The sequence below is a fragment of the Excalfactoria chinensis genome, chromosome Z (assembly GCF_039878825.1).
Source record: "Excalfactoria chinensis isolate bCotChi1 chromosome Z, bCotChi1.hap2, whole genome shotgun sequence".
NCBI classification, from domain to species: Eukaryota; Metazoa; Chordata; class Aves; order Galliformes; family Phasianidae; genus Excalfactoria; species Excalfactoria chinensis.
The window spans coordinates 42,728,998-42,753,183 of NC_092857.1; the positions used below are offsets into that span (position 1 = coordinate 42,728,998).

Genomic DNA, 24,186 nt, shown 5'->3' on the forward strand with positions numbered 1-24,186 from the left:
TATTGTATGGTTGTATGAAATCATCAGAAGTGTCAAGTGGGCCCTTCCATGAGGCTGGAAAGCATCAGTGAGCCAGTAGGAGTTTGTTGTTGTTTTAATTAAAAGTTTGAAATCTGGGTTCTCCAGTTTGCTTTTCAAGATGGAATCTAGTGGCCTATGCTTTTTCTGTTGTTTGCCTACCCTGTCTAAACACCATTTAGGGTCGGGAGATATTGCTCTGTGTATGCTTGGCGTTCTGAGACCCTTGCTGATGCCTGTGCCACAGTCTTCTCAATCTGGTAGGATTTTATTTCAATGAGGGAGCATATTGCATCCCTACATTACCTCCGTATGCCACAGGAACAATATCCAATTCGGTTTACGAAAGGAGCAGCCTAATGAACGATTCCTGCTCACAGACTCGGTGGGCCGGGGGCTTCTGGATTGCCCCCGCCTCCCTGCCAACAGCCCCGGCCGCCGGGGGGTGCACAGCAGCGCTGGCGCGGGGGGCGGTGCGGTGCGCGGGGGGCGGGCGGCGGGCGGGGCGGCGTCGGCGGGCAGCACCATGCGGCCGCGGCTCCCCGCCCTCCCGCTTCGACTGTGCGCGGCGGCGGCGGCTTCCGCGGGGCGGCCGGGGGCAGGCGAGCCGCCGCCGCTGCCCTCCGCATGGAGCCGCGGCCGCCCGGCGCCACCGCCGCCGCGCTGCGGGGGGCGTCGGCGGCGCCGCGGGCGGCGGGCGGCGGCGGCGGCGGCGGCGGCGGGGCGTCCTGCGGGGGATGTGGTGAGTGCAAGCGGCGCTGTGGTGTGCGTGAGTGTGTTTGTGTGTGTGTGTGTGTGTGTGCGTGTGTGCGTGTGTGAGTGGGCATCCGGGAGGCGGCCGCGCCCTGCCGGCCCCGAGCCGGCCCCGCGTGACCCGGCCCGGAGGTCTGCGCGGCTCCTGCGGGGCTCTGTCCGTGGTGCTGAGCGCGGCGCCGGGCGCGGCAGCTGTGAAGGCAGAGAGGGAGCGCGGAAAGGCGGGCTCCCCGTCCCCATTCTGGAAGCGTTGTCGCTGTGCGGGAGTGGGATTGTAGCTGGACTAGGGCAGAACGTATGTGTCTGCGCCCTGTCGGGTACACATGCAGGGTTTTCGATTCAGTCGTCGCAGAAAGCAGCTGGAACATTAGACCATGAGTAATCGGTGAGAACGTAGGGTGACACAAGCACAGCGCGGGATAGCAGCCCAGTGTCGGATGGGCTTTTCTGTTGGCATTTTGAGACTGTATCTGCTCAGCATTTGTTTGCAGCAGGCAGTGTGAAGTGGCACCCTGCAGTTTTGCAAATGAAAACATACAGTCTGTTTTTGCTGTGCATTAGCTTAAATGAATTTGGGCTCAGCTGAAGCTTAGCTGTCTTATTCTTACATTTTCTTGGTCTTACGTCAGATAGTGATAAAACTGGTGGCTGGGGGAAAATGCATCCTTACTCCTAGGAGTAAATTCATTTATTTTAATGAAAACTTCTATGAATGTAAAAGAAGCAGTAACTATACACTCCGAATCTTCCCTTCTATCAGTCAGTGTTAGCTTGTTAGACTACATCAACTAAACATGCTGTTTGTCATTGTTTCCATGGCATTTCTTGTAATAATCCTTTTTCATGAATAGTGAACTGCACTGTTGCACGTTTGGAATTACATTCATTTTTTAATCTTAAATATATTATTTGCTGATCTTCAGTGTCTCTATGTAGGCATGAAGAAGCCGTGCTTTCACATTCAGTTATCCACGGGTCTTCGCTCCTAGGTACTCATAGGATTTAGAGGCAGATGAACTCTATAACTCCATGATGTGTGACACTGTTAGATTTTTATTTTTTATTTTTATTTATTTATTTGTTTGTTTATTTTGGAAGCTGATACGAAGTTGCCTGCTTAAAAAGCAAACAATACTGTGTGCCACAGGCATTGCTAGATTATGACTGAGAGGAATTAAACTCTGTGGTAACAAGTCTGTTGAATAATCAGGAAGGTTAGCCATGGACAAAGACCATTGTTTAACTGTGCGGAAGCCATCAAAGTACTTTTCTAGAGGTGAAGGTTCCTTCTACAAAACGAATAACACAATAATAGTGCAATAATTCAGGCCATTCTAAATGGAATTCCATGAAAATCTTGGGTTTGAGTGAGTAAAACCTAATAAATCTGGAATCCTCTCAATTCATACTCAGTCTTGTTTTTGGTTCAGTAAAATTTGTATGCCATTGGCTGGCATATCCCAGCTTGTAAGCCTCATCTTATGCTCATTTACTGTGCTAGAAGACCAATTTATTATTATCATTATTATTTAAGATGAAACTACACCATTTTGCTTGAGTCTGTTCTAAAGAAAATTTTACTTCTTTCCCACATAGGCCTTAGTTGCTTCTCCTGAAACTGTGGGAGATTAAGAATGAAACAACTCAGGAATGTCTTGACATTGTCTCCCATTCATAAATTTTCCTTTCCCGCTTTCTCTGCTTGTATAAGTGCTTCTACTGACTTTAGGCAGATTTCACCATGGAAATAAATGTTCCCCAACATTTTAAAGACAGAGCCTTCAGTCATTAGGCTTGTGTGTGCTCTGCTGGCATGATCAATCATGCAGAAAGTCATAGAGCCTTCCATGCTGGACTGCTCACATGCTTTATAAGAGGAAATTTACAATGCCTGTGTAAAAAGAACATGGAAGCCTATCAATCATGAGATGAAATGTCAACAGTGATAATCTGCCTTCTCCACTCCTGTGTAGGAGAGGACACGAGACACTCAACCTAAGGTTACATATTACTCATGTAGCAACATCTAAACACATATTCCTTACTACCTTAATTTCTACTGGGTTGTGAAGTACTTTCTCTGCTCTCTCTGCAGAAGGGCTGTGGAAGCACTAGTCAACATTTGGCTGAAGGTGGGTTTTGATACAAGAGCTGTGTACTTGTTCAGTCTTGCTTGCTATGCAGCCCCCATATTCTTATTAGAAGTACACCTGTACCCACTTGCAATATATTTTACTGTCATTGAGCAGTAGTTAAAATAGGAAGAAGTTAAGGATCCAGAGTGTTTTGATGGCTCAGCTTTGCAGTCATGTATGACTAATTTTATGGATTAAAACCACCAACACTGTCCACTGAACTATGTTCCTCAGTACCACATCTAGGCTGTTCTTGAGCACCTCCAGGGATGGCAACTCCTTCGACACCTTGGACAGTCTATTCCAATACCTCACCACTCTCTCAGTCCAACCTTAACTTCATGAACCATTTAGTAACACAGTGAATATTGTATGTGCTGGCTGCAGATGGGCATTTTGACTGTATTTTTCATTTCTTGAGATTGTCACAAAGCCATATCATGAAATTAACTCTGAGACTAGTAATAGTCTGATTGTATCTATGTCGGCACTAATTGGGTTTGAAAAAAATATCTTTGTACTTACAAAAATTATTTAAATATATTCACCATGGTGCCTAAAATCCATTTAATTTAATGAGAAGTTAAAATGCATTTCTTCTATTATGTATGGATATGATATACAGAACATGAGAAAATTTTTCATCTCTATTCATCAGACCTAACTGCCTGTAGTTGCTTCAGGGGTTGCTCCTAAATTTTAGCAACTTAAAAATACATTTGGAGATCTGAGGTAAAAATAGTTGACTTAATATTTGCCTGTGCCAGGGAGTTTGTTTTTATCTTTATTCCCCAGCTTGCACACATATAATTCTAGTGGGTGTTGCAGGCCTTCTCTGTAACAACAAGGTTAAATCAAGACCTCAAGTGTGCTAAATCACTTAGGTTTGGTTAGCAGCCTCGGCTGAAGTGTCACATTTCTTCCTGACATACAGATGTTTCTAATCATATGATGAGGGGAGGAATAAGAAAGCTTATTCTAAACTTTAAACATGTTGTCAGCTCAGTCTTTGAGTAGCTACATGATTTCACAGTCACTTTCACAGATGGACTCAAATTAAGAGGAAAGAGCAGACTTAAAACCCACTTTAAATACTTTGCTCTCTTTCATACTCTGATTTGTAGCCTTTCCCAGCACTACTGAAAATAAACTCCATCAATAGTTCATTCTAAATTGTTTTATCTATAAACATCAGTTTGAGGCTAGCTAAGATTGATTAATGTGTCTCTTTAAAAGAAAGGATGTTCCACTGTCTGGAAATACTTATTTGGAGATTGTGTGCTCTGCATGCTCTGCTGAACTGGAAGTGTAAATTCTGAATATATTTCTCTGTCATTCTTTTAGATTCATACTTATGCTTGTGTAAATCCCATGTTTACATCATGATATAAATGGGGCAGATTGTTTTCTTGAATTGTACTTGTTGGAATAAGAAATGTTATGAAGGGCTGGATCCTGATCAAGCAGCCTGTGTGGGAGGCTCCTTTTTTTTTTTTTTTTTTTTTTTTTTTTTTCCTGTGTTGCTGCTCCAACAGCTGTTTGAACTGCATTTTCTCCTCTTCCCTTTTGCTTGAAGGAGCTAGATGCCTGTCACTAGCTCTGTGTGTCAAGGCAGCGCTTCTACCTGGCTCTTGTGGTCTGGATTTTGCAGCCTTCCTAGCCTCCCCAACTCACATTCTAATGAATTGCTTCTTTTTTTTTTTTTTTTTTTTTTTTTTTTTTTTTAAGGTGGAGAAACTCATCCAAGAGGCAAATTTTTGAAGTGCTAGACAGCCCTTCTGAGTACACAGTTTACCTCTTGTGCTCACCCTAAGCCCAATCCCATGCCCTTGAAACAAATGTGAATTTTAGTATTGTCTCTGGCTTCTGTAGTGTCTACCCTCTGGTGGGGACCTTGCATTGCTAGGAGGGAGCATCTTTCCCCTGACATCGTGTGTACCTTCATTTACTACTCTTTCAACTTACATGATAGAAGTAACAATATTTCTTGACTATTCCTTCCACATGCAACCACACACTTCTGTATTCAGTTTTTTGACTGGGATTGCTCACATGAAGGAGTAGAGCAGAGATTGTCTCTGCTTTGCTCATGTGTCAGTCTCACTGCCCAGAGGGCTCCACTTCTAGAACCAGCAGCAGCAACAATGGCAAGCACAGTTTTCTTCCAAAATAATATGAGTGATGAGTCATATCAGAATACCTGCATTGCAAGATGCAATTCTTAATACTTCTAAATATGAAATGAGACCAGTCACATTTTTTTTGCATGGAAAAGAAAATCAAGAGATGTGCGTTAAATTATTTTTAGACAACCTGAAACACTTTCTCCACCTTTACATTCATATATGTTTGTGTATCTATTGATATATATGGGAGCTGCATTCTAACGCTTAGTAGTAATGTGCTTTCATTGCATTCTGGCAGTAATTGTTATTGTTTATTTGATAGTAAGCACACATTTTGCCTGCAAATAGGTACATGTTTTCTGATTGTGTAATGTTCTGGAATAGCATAGGTATATTGCTGTTCTCATGCCAAGATCATCTTCAGCAATGAGATGCATATCTAAATAGGGTGCATCACCATCATTACCTTAATAAGAAGTGAGTCATGCACACCAGCAGTTCCATTGTTAAAATAGTTCACTAAACTGGCATATTATTTTATTATGGATATTTTTATTATTTATGTCAGCTTATTGATGGGTAGAGTATATTGTAGAAGAAAAATCTGTTGATGTACATACAAATAGACTCAAGCATCTTCCCTGAAGCTCACTGCTCAATTTAGCACTTCATGTCTGAGAAAACCAATGAAGATTTTAACTAAGTTTTTACAACGTATGTCTTCACTGTGTTCAAGTTTTAACTGAACCTATAAATGCTCAGTGATTATAAAGTATGTTATGGCTTAACAAAGTTTTAGATTCTTAATGAGACTGCCAGCTAAATAAACCAGCTTGTTGAATAAGGCAGAGAGGAAATATGACTGCTTCATGGCTAACTCTTAACCTGATAGAGCTATTGGACAGAGACTGTTGCAGCTCATATCATAATTTGACCAAAACCAACATCCAAAACAAGGTCTTTGAGTAGCAAATATATGACTCAGAAAAACTTTCACATGCTCAAAAAATGTATGCAAGCTCTGAGGAAACAAAAGGGAAACTTGCAACTGTATAAGCTCTCAGCTCCACATCATGTGTATCTATGCAGCAGTTCACAAGTAAGTGAGTCAGAAGAAATTTGGGAAGCATTGCCTTTCTGGGATGATATGATTCCTCCACATTCCAAAGGGACTTTCTCACTTACAGAGAAGAAATAGCAAGCTTCAAGAATGCATGAGGAACTTCAGAAAATGTCAGACTTCAACTAAGGTACGTCTGGTTTTCTGTACACACTGGGATTCTGGCATATTTACACTCTAAACTGCCCAAATGAAAAAATCAACTCTTCGGTGTAAATTAGCCTATACATTTTCTATAATGTTTTGAAAATGTTCTCCTAATATTGATTTGTTTATAAAGTATGTATCTATCAGAAAACATTCACAATGCCCTAATCTGTACACAGTAATGCATCTTTTTTCATCATGCAGTGAGTCTTTTCACAGCAGCAGTCAAAATTAATTTGTAATCTGTCTGCTTTCAGACAAGAGCAGTTGTTGTTTTATAACAGTTATCTGTATGTATGTTTTAGCACATTCTTTGTGTGAAAGAGCATTTGGTAGCCTGGTGGAAGGATGGAATCTGATTCACAACAGGTGAATTGGGACTCAATTAGTTTTTGGTACAGCTGTCTAAAACATTCAGTCTTTCCTGCTAGGGCAGGCCGCGTACATGCTGACCACATTCTTCTTTCTTCTCAGCTTTCATGTTTGTTATTAACTATATGAGGCTGAAGGAGAACAGCTAATTCTATTGTACTGCTCAGTGGGAAATACATAGCCATGGGAAAAAGACCAGCTCCAAGTAGCAAATATGTTTTGATTCATTCTTTTGGTGACATCATCTGTCATCAAACATATTTTCACAGAATCATTTGGCAGTTAGAATTTTTTGGTATAATTTTTTATCATTAGTTATTCACAATGTTCAGTACTATTTTTGACCACTATTTATAGTAATTTTATTTTCCTGAATTATTTTGATGTGCAGAGTTTTACTACTAGCCACTGTCTAGTACTGGTGCTTAGGAATCCAGTCTTGCATATTCTAGGAGCAAATGATTGGGATAAAAGAAAATCCATGGCTCCTGCACAATGTTTCACTGGCATATGTCGTCTCCTTAAGTCTTAGAGGTGTGTGGCTTCTTTGACTTTGTGTTTGAAAGTGAAACATTCATATTTTCTCACTGGTGTTGTCATAGTTTTTAACTGGCTGAGAGTAAGCAAAGGATTGTTGCTGTTCAGTGGGAACTGTTTTGTAATGTACTGAAGAGTCCTGTTTCTATCATGGGTGTGAGAATAATAGTGATGGTGTCATATTGTTGCTACTTTTCAACTGATGCTTTCCTGGCGACAGTAAAGATTAACACCACAGTGCCTGCTGCTTGATCCTGCAGTGCTTAAACCAAGAACTCTTCTACAGATACTCCAGCTAGTGGTGAGACAGAATCCTCAGGAGCCTTTCAACAAGGCCTGGTCTGTGTGCAGCACTGATGGGGAACAGCAGTTCATGAGCACTAGTCATTTGTCTAGTTGTGACTGCTGGTCATTGACGATGATCTCCTGTAGGTCAGGTGTGTTTGAACTTAATCACAGAGAATTCCTGCTGATCTTTTACATCTTACCAAAATCTTTTCTGTGCCCTACAGATGCATAGGTCTTCTCAAGATCAGTGAGGGTTTTGACTGATGTTTTCTGTTAGCTGGATTGGTTGTGCTATGTGGCAAGTCTCAAGTAGCATTAACAACTTGATCCTTAAGAGACAATATTACTTTCAGGGTAGGTTTTTGGAAATACACAAAATTCTGATTTATATTAGCATTTGCTTCTCTACTGAAATCAGTGGCAAAACATGCATTGACTTTCACAAGCAGCAAGAACAGAACCTGAAGCTGTTGTTATAGTCTAGCATAAATTGCATTGGAACGCTGTTTGTCACTTTAGATTATTTCAGTGACTATTCTGAAATGATTTTCTCCTTTGACATCCGGTATATTGCATAGCTGAAAGTTTTAAGTATATGTGTATGCTGGAGAATATGTCTGCATCTACTTTTAAATGGATGGCCTCTTCACATGGATTTGAATGTACATCTTCAATATTCCATAAGAACACCATAATTGTGAGGTGGAATATTAATGAAATGCAAGCATTCATTAGAAATATGATACTTTCCTATAAACTGAGTGCAATGATTACAACTGTAATAATGAAATACTTGGTAAAATAGGATTAGCTAAGGTATTTTTCTGAGGATCTTTGTACTATACGGTTCAAATTTAAAACAAAACTCAGTGAAGTTTACTTTGGGAATATTTTTCAAATGCAGAGAAAGCTATTGACAAGGGAAGTTGAAAAATCTCAGGTGATAAATATTTTTTTCAGAAAGCAGAATTAGATAAGAAAATATCCCTTTGGATATTTTTCTGAAGATCAAGGCACAGGCTTCAAGCTGGTAAATATGTATTTACAAAGATTAAATATGTATTTACAGATTTGAATCGTAGTAAAGCTATCAACATCTGAGTACAAAGATGCATCCAGAACACAGAACACAGAAGAAGTGGTAGCTTTTCTGGACATCTTAAATCTACTAAGTGGTTGATGATGTTTGGATGTTAGGGTATTTTTATTTTGTTAAATGCTCTACAGTTTAATTTTATGCACCATACAGTTATTATGAGCATCTTGACTTTTGGGTAGTTATTTACTACAAAATTTGTGGGGTTTATTGGGTTTTTGGTAACTAGCTTGTACTGGTCTTGAGATGTGCTCTCTTCTGTACCTCCTTTCTGTATCTTGGAGGACCCTATAGGGGACACAAACCAGGTTTTCATGGAAAAATAGCAGAAACCAAGCAAATCCTTAACGGGTTTACTAACACATCATTCTCCCTGATATGCAGAAATGTATGAAGCAGCTTGATGGATGCTGTGCCATTAAGTGTCTATGTTCAGCTGGATTGAATTTTTGTCCAATTGTGGTAAATTAGTATTTTGTCTCTGGCTTGCAGCCAGGTTTTCAATCCTTTAATTTACTTGGGATTTTCTTTTGGCAGGACGGGATGTTCTGCTGTGTCTGTGAAAATGTCTTACTTTATTGACGAGTTATGAAGGTCGAGAGAAACATTCAGTTAGGTTTGAATGCAGCAGTGTCTTCAGTGAGGGAATCAAGAGGAGCAGAAGTAGATCATTTACAAATTCAAATTGAATTTAAACTACCTTCTGTTATTTGTGTGTAACTGACCATGCTTTTTATTTTCAATTCTGACCTACTTCCATGTGTAATTCCTTTTCTAGGAGCAAATTCTAAGTAGTTGCTTCTGAAAGCATTGTCCAGTCATGGAATAATGAATAATCTCTTTGGTGGTGCAGGTAGGATCAATACTTTTGCTCCTACTAATGATCTGAAAGTGTGATTTTAAACAGTAGCATTTCTGATCAGATTTGTTGACTTTGAGATTTAAACACATATGGAAGGCTATATTCACCCTCTGATGTTGTCTTAGTTCCATGTGCTTGTCTTAACTCAGGGTCCCAGGAAACCTCTAAGGTCAAAAACACGATGGCACCTTTAATCTCACCCTTACTGGACATTCATGAGAAGTTTCTTCCATACATGATAATAAATGTTTCATAATAAATGCACTGGAGCTCTAGAAAACTGTAAATTTCCAGCACTTGTTACAAAGTTTGCTGCTTTTAATATTTATGAATTCCTCATGAATTCATGAGGATCAATGAACTCAGGTTTAGTGAGCTGGCTAGAAGGTAATTACAGCAAGACATGTAACATACTGAGAAATATGCAGAAGACTTAAATGAAAACAAGTTATTTGCCCTGTGTTCATTTAACACAGGCAAAATGTAAGAAACAATAACAGTTTTATAAACTGTGATGCATTACAATTCTGCATTACAGAAAAACTAACATGTAATTATAGAAATTGGTGAAACAGATGCTCCTCCTTCCCTCCCTCCCTCCCTCCCTCCCTGTGCCTTCCTGCATTCCTGCCTGCCTGCCTCCCTCCCTCCCTTCTTCCCTTCATCCCTTCCTTCCTTCCTTCATTCCTGCCTTCCTGCCTTCCTGTCACTTGATAATCAGAATAGATATTATGTAATAGAATGTTTGAAGAGTTTGAATGTTTGTCTATAGGACAGTTCATCTGTAGCTCAAGGTCATTGCAACTGTTTTTGTGTTTTTCTTCACTTTAATTTATATTTATTTATTTATTTATTCTTTTTCTTTCTTGCGGGTTGCAGATTGCTAGCTGATTTTAGGTCAGTTTTACTGAAAAATATTCTAGTTTCCATCATCATATTTTGTGCTAGACTCTTAGTTTCTTACAGTTCTATAGGTCTGGTCATTTTCTTACGGAGAATGAAATATTTTAGCTTGTTCATTTGTGGATACTGACTTCTTGGTGTAAAATGTTGCATTTCTTTTTTAAATAGAGGTCAGAAAGGCTGATTTTGTAAGCTGGGGATTTCACTCTCTCTGGAAGTGGAACAGACTGTTGTTTTCATCCTCCCCAGCTAGAACTGGGAGGAACAGAAGTTCCTTTTCTGACAAAAATGTGTATATTTCCTTGTCATTGGCACTTCATTCACTGATTGCTCTAAGGTCACGCTGGTAGGTGAACTGGGGGAAGAACATTTATACCAATGCTGTCATTGTAATGTAATTTGAATTATGCCCCTTGGTAATGTGCTGCTATCATTTGTATCTGCTGAAGTCACAACTGGCTCAGACCTTTGCTTAGTTCATAAATTCTTTTGCAATTCAGTTTCAAACTAAAAGAAAACTTGCCTGAGTGTGTACAGGTAATTTTGACATGGAAATCTTACTTGGGATATTGATAAAAATCTGTGACTGAAGGTGAATGGTGTTGGTTTTTGGTTGGTAAGTAATTGTTAACCCTGTAGTTTCACATTCTCCAAAACAAAAATTTTGAGATCAAGGTATTTTAGAAATCAGAAAGTAGTAGGATGCCAAGCTAGATTCATACAGAGTCTGTTTATTGGCTTCATATTCTGAAATAGTCATCTGGAAGAAGCCATGAAAACACTGCATGTTGATAGAGTGTTAAAGATGGGTGATTATTGGTAGAGCATGGCATTGATCACTCAGAAGAGGTAATCTCAGTCATCACCATGTGTCTGAAATTCTATTAAGAGAGCGGTGAAAATGAAATGTCCTAACATTAAAACTTGTTGCTGATTGAGATACGTTTGGTTTTTATCCAACTAAAATCTTGAGAAAAGTGATAGGCAGATACTCTGGAGTGTCTGAGATATGACACTTGATTTTCTATTAGCATTTCCAATTTGTGTGCTTGGGTGTGTTTGTGTTCACATATCTCCCTGTGGCACAATAGAATATTAAAGCCTTTATAGAAAGCTCTACAGAGACAAGGTTGTTTTCTTCTTTTGCTCATCTTCAGCTAAAAAAGCCCTTTTGTGACATTGGTCTGTTGTTACTGTCATCCTTTTTTCAGTCATTCTGAAACTCAATGAAATTTGAGAAGTTTGGAGAGCATTTTGATGTGGATGAGTATACATAAGCAAAGAGATTTTACTATTAAAATGCTTTGTACTATTGTTCTATTAAAATGCAGAGGCATTTTCCTAGCTAAAATCTGTCCCTTAAAATTCATTCAGTCCTTTCTTTTGAACTTAGGCACCCATTAGATATTTGGGACCGGAAGTTAGAGATTAAGACACAGGCAAACAGACATGAAGTGCCTAGGAGGAAAAGGAAATTTGCTGAGAAGCAGTGTGGCCCATCTGTTAGAGCCCACTTCCTGGGGACTCAATGTATGCCACTGCACTTTGACTTCCCTCTGTTCTTCTGATCAGGTCAGTTATTAACATTTGCAAGAAGAAAACAGTATTACTTTCATGTTTGGATGTGTTTTTAAGTGCTTGACTATAATGATAAGGAGCATATGGCATATATTGTATAAATCTTGGTGCTGTGAAAAAGATTCTGAACTAGCCTTTTTCTGCGCTTCCTGTCAACTTCCTGTCAACTTCAAGGGTAACCCCTAGATTCACACAGAACAAAATGTCTTAGTTCTGTCAGGATAGGTAAAGAAGAAAACAGGATTGCCATCTGTAATAGGGAGTGTCTTCAAGTCAAGGAAGTAATGTGTCATTATGATAGTGAAATGGCTTCTAAATCTGCAGTTATGTTGTCTGATCATTCACAACATCCTCTCTCCCCTCTCTAAAGCAGCAGTGTTGCTTTGACTCACCTCAGCCACCTCTGGTTTTCTCTTGGGCTGGGAAGCATTTGGGAAGTGGCATCACTTGTCCCTGAGGAGAAGCATCTTAATCACTTATACTGGTAGTTGTTTGCCAAACAACTTGACTTTTTTTTTTTTTTTTTTTTTTTTTTTTTTTTTTAGTGAAACCTGCAGGGACATCCAAAGATGAACACCCTTGGCAGTATCAGCAGTATCATTCAGGCACTAGCTCCATATGGCTGATACTCAGAGAAAGGGGTCTAATTAGTTTTGGCAGTGGCTTGTAATTTGGAATGGCTTGTGTCCTCACTGAAAATACAAGTGTGTGGATGCCTGGTAAAAAGATAAAAAAAAAACAAACAAACAACAAAAAAAAAAACCACTCCTGAAATTCTGATACATTGGAATCCTGCAGCTATGAGAAGGAAAACTACTCAACTGTAGTTTGTTTTGGAGAAGTCCCATGCTCAGTTGTCTTGATGACAGGTCCTTCACATGGGAGTGAGTTGAAGGCATCCTACGGAGTGGAAAAATGATGGGGAAGATATAGAACAAAAAAGAGAATTCCTGTAAAACTCATTCCTTCATACTGATTTGCTAATGGTCAGCACAATGGTTGCTATCTGACAAATATTACGGTACTCGGACCATTGTTTGTTTTAAATTTTCATTAAAGAATAAATTTAATGAGTGATTCTTCAAAACACAAAGCTTTAACATCAGTTCAGAGTAGTTTTGAAGTCTTCTTTTCCTAGCAGCTTCAGTGTTTTCTTATTATTTTTGCAATTAAAACTTAATCTTACTTCTTTAATGTTACTTGCTCAATAAATGTGTAGTATCATGCAAACTTTAATAGCACTGTCAAGTAGTAATGTTTGTGGATAACCAAGAAGTACCATATCAGTTCTGCTGCAACACTTCGGTGTATCTTTTTGACCCACTGATATTTCTGATGGACTTACCCACTCATTGTTATGCTTTCCATTTCCAGTGTTTTAAGCATCATCATTTTCCTTAGCAACTCATTTTTTTTTCTGCTGCAAATGTAGATGGATGACTAATGTATTGCTAGTCTGTGTAACTCTCCCATTGTAACTGCCTTAGTACAGTATTTAAACATGACTTATTTTCGTGATTCTAATCATTTGCTCTATTTTGAAATTAGGTTGCAGTGCAGCAGAATACTGTGAACAGCAATAGTTAATTTTTTTCTCAACAGTTGCTACATAACCTGTAGGCATTTTGCTTAGCAGTTTTTTATATTTGGGGCCACTTATATGCAGATAATAATTCATAGCTTGGTGTTGAAGATACAGCTCAGAGACACGTAGTTAATGAATGAACACAGTTCTAGCAGGCAAATGTCACTATATTTCCAACAGAAGCCTTTGAAGGTTACAATAAATAAGAACCAAGTAGGTATTTTAACTGGTCACATGTTGTAAAACTGTCCTAAAAAAAATGAGAAACAGCTGCATAGAGAAGACAAGTTATTACAGATACAGTCAACTGCACTTCAGATAACATGATACTGTTGCTTTTTATGGGGCGAAAAGAGACTTCTTGTAACATCAGCAGTAATAAACTGCTCCATGAGTACTGCTCTTAACAGCACACATTTTAATTGTAAAGCAAACTTTGAATAATGCCAAACTGCAGTGTGAGGTAGTTTTTTGTCACATTAAACTTTGATCATTGTAAAATGCATGTCTAGCCATTGGACAGCCAGGATATACAGTTAAGATGCTGCACAGGTGAGGAATTTCACAGACATGTATGAATAACTCATCTTCACTAATGCTGTTCTCAAGTATGCTGGGACTAAGATACACAAAATTTTTGCTAATACTTCTAGAAATGAAGTTGAAAGCCTAATGATAGGAATGTTTTAAATGACTGCATCAAAATCTAAGTACTTGCTCAAGTCCTGATAGTGTATGAAAAGCAGGAATCTCCCAGGAGAACCAAACTTGGCTCTGTTTTCAGGAAAAGCTAAGTGAACAGACAGGGCTTTTGCCACCTGGCTTGCAGGCACACTTCCTGCTGTCCTTGCCATCTGTGTTGATAGCCATTTAGCCCACCGCAATGGCACAGACTGTGTTGGGTTTCATGTTAAAGATGCTATTCATCTTTTGTCTGTGGGCAAAAGCAGTTCCCAAAATTGACACACCTCTCGACTGTGGAAACTCAAAGGCTGTGAGTTAAGTTCTCAGAAGAAAATCAAGGTAAAAAAATACTTAATCATCCTCTACTTTTGAAGCTCCTTAGATCATCTTTTCCTGATTGCTCTAAGGCTATATTAAACAAAGAGAAAAGAGAAGATTCTAGTGTGATGCTGCTAGTACAAAACCTGATGTAATAAAAAGCAGCTGGCTAAAATTTGTGACACAGTAAGACAGAGAGGTATTAAACTGTTACTTTGTTTAAAAGACTTGAAAAGGACGAGGAGAACGGGAAGGTAAGATATCTGCTAATGTTAAGGTACTAATCCTGCTGAGAAAGCCTATTATCTATGTAAAAAGGAAATGGAAGTTAAAAGAAATAAACAATTGCCAAACAGAACCGTATTTCATTCTAGATACTTGATCAATAACTTGAGGAGGAAAGGATAAATAACGCTGTGCAAGCAGGGCCCAGTGATGGAGTTAACCCATCAGTAAGTAGTGAATTTCCATAACTTTGCTTTCAAGAGTCTTAGCTTTTTAACATTATGTCTGTGAAGGTTAAAAATTGAGTTTGTTCTTCGGTTGATGTAGCAATACAGTGCCATTTCCCTCCATATGTACTGTGGTTATAAGAAGTACTTTAATATTTAGAATTAGAATGATGATAATAATAACTATAACAGTGACAATGTCTGCCATTGAGATTTGGTAACTTGGATGCATCTAGGTGCATCTTTAAATGTTCTATTGGATCATAGCATTGTGCCCTGCAGGATCAGAATGTGTAATACATAAGTGGTTTTTTTTTTGTTTTTTTTTTTTTTTGGTTTTTTTTTTTGTTGTTGTTGTTTTTTTTTTTGTTTTGTTTTTTTTGTTTTTTTTTCAGATAGCATTAGCATCACTCAAAGAGTACATATGCACAGGCAGCTGTGTGAAGCTGTCAGGATTCCTTTTGGAAATGCATGCATAAGAACTGACATGTTTGCCTGCCATTTCTCAATGCTTGTTATTTATTAGACAGCTGTGATCACTGCTGAGATGTAGGGGAAAGATGGGCTCTGGAGCTGGTGTGTCAGCACTCCACCTGAAGTGTTTTTAAGGAGTCTGGCAGTCTGCTCAGGCTCTGCTTTATACTTTCTCACTATCTTCACCAAGGAATTTGTAAACAGCTCCTGTGGAATAACTTTGAAGTTTCTCCTTGTGCAGCAAAAACTGTAGCTATTTCTTTGAGCCGAATAAATAACTCACAAAGAATAATTAATTTTCTCCTTTAATTTTCTTTTGTATGTATTTCTTACACCTGCAGTTTTGACTTACTGTCCTTGAACTGGCTGATAGTAAGCACATCTGAGTTTTGGCTATGCATTTACTAAGTAAGGCTTTGACATTGTATTTGGAAATCTTTTTGTGCAAGGCATTGCTTTCACTGTTTTGCAAAAGTTTACCTTAGCCTAATTTATAGTTTTTCTTGTAGTATGCTGGTATTCTTTCTCATTAAATTGATCCCAAAGCATTGCTTCTGTCCAAAATGGATAGCTGTATTAGACCTTCCAGTGTGAAAATCTGTCAGCTACATAGGTCACTCCAAATACAATGTCCTATTTATTTCCAATGAAACTAGAATAGATAGAAAGAGCAGAATAGCACTATTTGATAGAACAGATTCTCAGCTACAGAACACTATTTTTCAACATAGTCAGCACCATTAGCTCTGCATTTTCACCAGCCTGCATGCCACTCTTGTAACAATCAGCACTAAAGGAGGTTAGCCACTCTTTCACAGTAGATAGGAAATTGTTGCCCATGCAGTCCATCTTTTGTTAGCCCAAACAGGTGGAAGTTTGAAGGTACCAAACTGTATGGTGATAGGACAGTCCAGCCAAGACTGGTAATGTGCTCTGTGGTCTTCAAATTCCTACCCACTATTCTTGCCATATGGTCAAAGATGGATCAAAAGCCTTCCTACTGTCAACTAAGTGTTTATATACAGCTGTTTTCCTGGAAGAACTAAAGCTCAATTCTGATTGATTGCAATCCTAACCTTCTTCCCATCTTTAAACATAGCCTGCTCCTTCTCAAGTCTCTAGATAACTGAGTGGAGATGACAGTGATGGACTGGACTTTGTATTGAACAGGAAAGCTGCTGAAGTCATCTCAAGCAAAGAAAACAAACACCATTGTTGCTATTTGGAAACTTCCACTAAGCAGTACAGGGAAATAAAATGATCCACACAAAGGATATTTAAAATCCAAGTTAAATTGCCTCTTCTGCTTTGGCCAAGAAAGAATAACTGTGGTCCAATCCTTTATAGCTTAGTTAAGATTTAATTCCCAGCAGGTTTTCACTGCACTTTGTGAGAGGGATTTTCAGCTTCTTCATGACAGTGCCAACAACTAGCTCCAAAGTCAGGGGAGAATTTGGTCTGCTGCAGGACATGAGGCAGACCAAGGTACCTGACAATGTAGTGTCCCTCATTCAAGGTACTTCTTGATTACTTATTATTAACCTTCTGTAGTTAATCTCATTCTGATCTCATTCTGTGAGGTTGTGGGAAGCTGCTCTCTCTCTCTCTCTCTCTCCCTCTCCTCTCTCTCTCCTCTCTCTCCTTTCTCTCTTTCTCTCTCCCTCTCCTCTCTCTCTTTCTCTCTTTTACTTTTTTTAATAAAAAACCCTTTCCTTACACTGGGGACAACTTCCCTAAACTAAAAAACTTCCCTAACTAAAAAAAAAAAAAAAAAAAAAAAAAAAAAAAAAAGGAGGTGTGTCTTGCCTAAAAGTAAGATGAGTGACAGGAAGAAACCAGCTGTCGAAAAGCTCATTCTGCTGCACAGCTGTGGTAATGCTGCTTCAGCCTCCACTGGTGAGAACACTGCTGTTCCCTCCACTCATCCCTTGCTTGTGCTTTTCTTGACAGCAGATGGGAAGCAGGACACAGAAGACGTCATGAAAAGGTGCTATTATGTACTTGCCTTTGCTTAATCTTGGTTTTTTTTTTTTTTGGTTTTGTTTGTTTGTTTGTTTGTTTTTTGTTTTTTCCTGCACCTTCTTTCTTATTAGCTGGTTGGTTGTGCTGTATCAAGGGGAAATCTATTTGCAGCACCAAGTTGTTTACAGTAGTAAATAGAAGGACTGTCTTTACAGAGAAGTGCAGACAGGCCCCAAGGGTGCACCATGCAGAAAAAATCATTTTCGCTTAGTAAGCCAGGTCACTGAACTACCACAGCCATATTCACAGAATCAAACAGTGGGCAGGGTCCCCTGGAGGTCCCCAGCAGGGCCACCCAGAGCAGGTTGCCCAGCGCCTTGTCCAGATGGCTTTTGAAGTTGTACATCTGAAAAACATTCTTCTTCCTTTTCTCCCTTGTATTCATACTTAGCCATGTGCCATGGCTGATTTTTTTCTCTCCATTGTTTTCAGAATAATATGAAGGATATATGGCAGGCTCTAGAAGGTGAGAAGTCCCTGACTGGTATATGTGGGCCTCCTTCTGACTTTGGCAAAATGTAGGGAAACTACATGAGAACAGCATATGCTCTCACCTGCAGGAATGCCAGCCAGACTCCACCTCAGCAGAATGGCTGTATCCTGATGCAGGACAATAGCAAGAGGCAGTTCTTCACTGAGCAGGTTTTCAAAACCCTGTGGTGTAGCATCAGCTCTGAACAAGTGAAACTGCTGACGGTCTGAGAGAACTCAGAGATAGCTTATTAGGGGGACATACTACAGACAAGTGCACATGTATTCATCCTTCACAGACTGACACAGAGACTGTAGAGTTCATAAAGGCAATTTCATCAATAATTTTAATTCATTGACACAATCCCTGAATTACTGGATAACTAGAACATAACAACCTTTTACTATGAGTCCATTCAGTCTCTGCTTTCCAGCCTGGTCACCTTTTAGCACAAAACTGACGTAATTTCTCATGCATGTTGTGGCCAGGTGTGCTTGGCTCACTCTGACAGATTGTTTCAAACTGCAATAATTTTTCCACTAGCATGAAAATTAATATCAAGTTTGTATTAGGACTCATAACACCACTGAACTGAAAATGTTTAGGTAAATTAAAGTTGACAATTTGTCAAATATTAATTACAGAAACTCTGATTACTTTTTAAAAATACTAAGCAATACTAAGTAATAATATTACTAAGCTCTAGATTTTATGTATTTTGGCACAGGAGAGGCTTGGGTCTTGCTTAGATTCAGAGATCACCCTGGTTGCAGTAGTTCCCTTTAGGCACAAACAAGAAAATGAACATTGATAAACAGGCTTCATAGAGGAAATAGTAATTTATGAAGAACTCACATTCTTTCCAATCTTTTTCTAGAAAAATGGCATACATAACAACCTAAATTCTTTATTTTTACATCAATCAGAGGCTTATATCATGGGAGAAAAAACTAATTGCTTCCTTTTGCTCAGGAACATCTTCTTATGCATAAAACATGTTAGAATAACTCCAGTGTACAGCTGGGCTGTCTTTATTTGTTAGAGAATAGACTGTGTGCCAAGAGACATTTGGCTGGACCATGGGAATGTAAGGATCCCTGCAAGAGCATGCTTTCAGTACTGTGACAAACAAAAAAGCCTCTTCTTTCATCTGTGAAGCAGGATTCTGGGAAGGGATGCCTCCCCCGTGTCAGTAAAAACATCTATTTTTCTCTATTCTTCTCCTTCTGAAGAAGATAAAGGAAACTGAGAGGAGAACATGTTATAGTGGCAATGGCCATGCAGGCTTCTCTTCTCAGTGTTAGCAGCAGCAGCTGTTATTGCCTCTCTGAAAGGCAAAATTTGTTATAGAAATAGCTATTTACACTGAAAACCTGTTGTCCTAATTTAGTTTGTCTAGCTAGGCAAAGGTAGAAATTGTTTAAATGAAGGGAAAGTGAGGAGAATGTGACTTCTACTTAATTTTGCTATTTATTTTTTATAAATACCCAGGTAATGAGGAGGCCTGATACTGGCAGCAAGTATGTAGGTGAATGGGATAGCTGGCAGCTTGTGAGGACCAGCTCTGTCCTTGTGCATCATACCTGGCACCAATCAGATCTCTCTGTATATGAGCTTCCTCATGGACAGTGTGTTATTTCTTCTGTGTGCAGTGAAGGTTAATAAGGGAAGATTCAGCTTTGCCTCTCAGAGGGTAGTAGGAAGTAAATTGTCCAGCCTCATGGCTTCTCTACCCATCACCTTTCAAGACAGTGATTCCCCTGACACCATCTCACAGCTGTACTGGCACTCTGGCATCTCCTTGCTGAAGTGTGAGGCAGTGTTGTGCAGTTGTGAGGAAAACTTACGTTGCAGTGATAATTGGTGTTTCTTGCTTGGAGGCTGTTTTTCTGTTGAAGGGAGTTTGCATACATACTGAAAGAGAAAAACATCTCAGATAAAAGTGGTAATTCTTTCTTGTGAGCTATGCTAGGTGATAACAGTTTTTCAGTTTCAGCATCTCCCAGTCATAACTCTGATGCTACTGCAAAATGAGAAATGTCCAGGGTAGTTATAGAAAGGCTTGAGTTGGAAGAGACCTTAAAGATCAGCTAGTCCCAACCCCATGCCATTGGCAGGGCTGCCCTTCCACCTGCCAGCTCAGCTGCCCAGGGTCCCATCCAAACTGGCCTTGAGCGCCTCCAGGGATGGGGCATCACAGCTTCTCTGGGCAGCTGTGCCTGTGCAATACCTCCCTCTGAGTAAGAATGTTCTCTTAGTATCTAATATAAATATGTCCTCTTTTAGTTCATAACCATTCTCTCTTGTTTTATCACCATCAGACTGTGTAAAAAGTGGATCTCTCTCCTGATTGTAATGTGATGTTAAGTACTGGAATGCTGCGATGAGATCTCTTAGGAGGCTTATCTTCTCCAGGCTGAACATGCCCAGTTCCCTCGGCCTTTCTTCATAGCAGAGATACTCCAGCCCTCTGATAATCTCAGTGACCTCCTCTGGACCCTCTCTAGCAGCTCCACATCCTTCTTCTGGACACAGTATTCCAGGTAGGGCCTCATGAGGACAGAGCAGAGAGAGATGATCCCCTCCAAATTCCTGCTGTTCTCCCTCTGCTGATGCAGTCCAGGACACAGTTGGCCTTCCAGGCTGCAGGTGCTCACTGCTGGCTTTTTGTCCACCAGAACTCCCAGGTCTTTCTCTGCAGGGCTGCTCCCAATGAGTTATTCTCCCAGTATTCTACTGTACATGTATCTGGGATTGCTCCAACTCTAGTGTAGCATTTGAACTTGTTGAACCTCATTTGAGCCCACAGTATCCTGGGCTGCATTACAAAGAGCAAGTGCAGCAGGTGAGGTGATCCTCCCCCTCAGTGCTGCCCTGGTGAGGCCACATCTGAAGTATTCTGTCCATTTCTGCTCTCTCCAGTTCAAGAAGGACATGGGTCTTGTAGTCCAGTGGGAGGCTACATAAATCATGTGTGGCCTGGAGCATTTCCCTGCATATGAGGAAAGTCAGAGAGATGTGGGGCTGTTATCCTGGAGAAGACTAGGAGGGAGTTTTATCAGCAGCAATACCAAAGGTCAGGTATCAAGTTGATGGGCTCAGGCTCTTTCTGGTGTTACCCAGCAACAGGACAGAAGGCAATAGGAATGAACTGGAATTGGAACCTCAAAAGTTCCACACAGACATGAGAATGAAATTCTTTACTGTGAAGTTGGCAGAGCACTGCAACAGGCTGCCCAGAGAGGTTGTGGTGTCTCCTTCTCTGGAGATATTTAAGACATCTGGATGTTTTTCTGTGCAATTTATTGTAGGGTACCTGCCTTAGCAAAGGGTTGAACTAGAAGATCCCCAGAGGTCCCTTCCAGTCCCTACAGTTCTGTGATTCTATGATTCAAGCAATTCCCCATCTGCTGAAATGTCCACCCTTCATACCTTTATTTCTTGAAATTGGATATAAGGATACAGTGTGGGACCATACTGAATGCCTTGCAGAAGTCAACGTAGATGACATCAGTTGCTCTTCATTTACCTACTGATGCTGCCATACCATTGTAGAAGGCTGCCTAATTACTTTTGAATCTTTTAAAATTCTTCTTTCTGTGGTCTCTCTCTTAGCATACTGACTTCACAAAACACATTTAGTAAAGAGAGCAGAATTTTTGTTTGCTTATTTAAATAATGACAATTAATTTGGATTCCTCACTCACATCTTTTCTGTTACAGAGTGACAGTACAGGTCTTGGGCAAAATCTGGAAGTGCAAATGTAGATGACAAAGACCAATCACTGCTCAAAAGCATCTCTCTGATTATACTATTTTTGTTCACAGGTTTCATCAACGTTCACTGCCATTGTATGTGCCAAAGTAGATGTGGTTCTCATTGGGTTAGATCAATACAGATGCATTGTGTCTGACAGTGTACAGTTTGTGGTCTGTGTAAGGAGAGAAAAAACATGAATTTAACTATCTATAAAGACAGGACCAAGAGCAGAAAATACTACTATGCCTCCTGAATTTTATGCCATGCCCTGAATTGATAGATTAATCCATGTGAACTACATACATGGTTGTGTGTTAAGGTCATGCATTCTGTCTCCTGAAAACATGATGATTCTTGTTTCAACTCAAATTATATTATTTAAAAGAAAGGAAAGTAGGCGGAGGAATATAGCTTCTTTTACCTCATAGTGGGTGATCTGCATGCTGACGTACAGAGAGCTTTGGCAACATAACTTCTGCCCAAGATAATTCGGAGTACAGTTCCAACAAATTGCACTACTAACTTTCATAGAGCTATTCAGTAGTGGTAGTATACTCTCATGTTTTGGAGTTCAGGATGTCGCTGGTATGAAATCTGTATAGGAGGTACATATTAATTAATAGTTGAATTAATTTCTATTTTCAGATTTAAGAAAGTAACATCTGCTTTTCTTTTCTTTCCTTTTTTTTTCTTTTCTTTTCTTTTTTTTTTTTTTTTCTTCACCTCTTCTCAAGAACAGTATTCTAGCAAAATTCAAAGAAGAAAGCACAAGGAATAAAGGAATATGATCTTTAATATATGCATCTTTGAATGCAACAGCTTATCATCATTTATTAAAACTGTTAAGCCTTTCCTTGAGAAACGTGCTTCATATCCTGACTGCTTTCTTTCCCCATCACTTGGCATTTTTAACGAGGCTAGTTTCTCAGCAATCTAGTACCTGCCTGAACTTTCTGAACGTGAGCCTGTTACACTTTGGTCCTCTTTGCACTGCTGTGCGTGAATCACAGCATTTACAGAGGCTGTGAGATACATATGCATCTATTTGAGGATTTTCTGAACTGCAGTATTAACATGAAGCAGTTTCACTGTAGGTAGAAAATGTGTTATGAAACCTAGTTTTTTTCTTGTCTCTTTTCTGTGGTGATGTGTCAATTGAATAGTTATCCAGTTTCTGTTTGAAATTTTCTGAAGTTTTTCTTATCTTAGAATTAAAGCCACTTCATGAGAACTAAGAGTTACTCATACAAAGGAAGGGATTGAATTAGAGTTAATAGGCACATTTTATTCTTCTGTTGCTGTGCCTCTAAGTGCTCGACTTTGCAGGCTTAATGCTTTTCAAACGTAGGAAGTTGGTGTGTGAAACTTATTGTGCATGTACACATATGTATGCAGAATGAGTGGTCTGTGGGTCCTCAATCAGTGCCTTGTACCCTTGATCTAGAGAACTGTATACAATTCATATGATAGTTTTCTTTGTTACTTATTGAAAAGTAATACTTCACTTCTACCACTTCTGTGTTTGTATTGGTGAAGCAACAGGAGTTGGATAGTTGGTCCACAGCAGGCTTTTCTAACATGAAGTTTTAGTTTGCACGATATTGCAGCATGATACAGTCTCGAATCAAAGGAAGCCTATATAAATAATTTATGCTCCAGGGGAAAAATGCTGACCTGAATCCTGCAGCTGGCTCTCCCAAACTGAAGTCTAGCTGGTAAAGACAAAGATGTAAAGGAAGTCCAGAGCAGTTCTGAAAGCACATTTATGCCTCAGACTAGCTGGTAGTCATACACTTTAAGAAGAATCAAAGGAGTTGATCTAGTTCTGAGGTCGCCAAAGCAATCCTCTTATGTTTTTGTTTGTTTGTTTGCTTGTTTTTCTTCATTACTATTGTTGTTGGGTAACCTCACCAGTATCTAGATTAGCTTTGCATTTTGGCAGCTCTGGCTGCCTTTTCCAATTGACCTCCATATTGCTAAGGTCATAACTTCCAGCTTGACAGCTGGAGAAATCAAGATTAGTGATATTATTCTTATGGAGTAGAGCCTGGTCAGTGAGAACTAGCAAAAAAAGGCAAGTTTAGTATCAAACTGGAAAACTGATAACATATTATGTAGATTAGAACATGTTTCACTCAATTCCTCAATTAATGAAGAGACAGCCCCTGTAAAAACTCTGCTGAGGACTCTTGCCATTTGTGACCATTGTTATTCCAAAGGAACTTGAGAAAATTTGGGCAACTTTAAAGGTATGGTGTTTGTTCTGAACAGTTCAGGTTCTTCATATGAAAGAAGAGGCAGAATTTAGATGCAGACCCAAAGCTAGCAATAAAATTAAATCTTAAAATCTCAGCAAATGTGAATTTTAATTTTGCCTGTAGGGCAATGGTAGCATCAAGCTGGATAAGCTGTCAGCCACGCTTGTAAATGTTGGTTAAATTACTATGCAAGTCTGAAAGACCTTTCTACAGCTTGGAAATATGA

The 24,186-nt window shown here is 39.5% G+C and overlaps 1 protein-coding gene across 13 annotated transcripts in view; it reads left to right on the forward strand.

Moving 5' to 3' along the window:
• Positions 1-713: 713 nt before the first annotated feature.
• Positions 714-24,186, forward strand: part of NRG1 (neuregulin 1) — a 456,310-nt gene continuing 432,837 nt past the window's right edge. For 8 of the 13 annotated variants that reach the window (XM_072358889.1, XM_072358887.1, XM_072358892.1 and 5 more), the window contains exons 1-2: positions 714-760; positions 9,371-9,445. In XM_072358889.1, the coding sequence (XP_072214990.1) occupies positions 9,421-9,445 (25 nt within the window). In that variant the 5' untranslated portion in view covers positions 714-760; positions 9,371-9,420. Of the gene's footprint in view, positions 761-2,866; positions 2,904-6,121; positions 6,283-9,370; positions 9,446-11,750; positions 11,930-24,186 lie in introns of those variants that run through there. The other 5 variants (XM_072358896.1, XM_072358897.1, XM_072358898.1 and 2 more) reach the window with 3 other exon arrangements.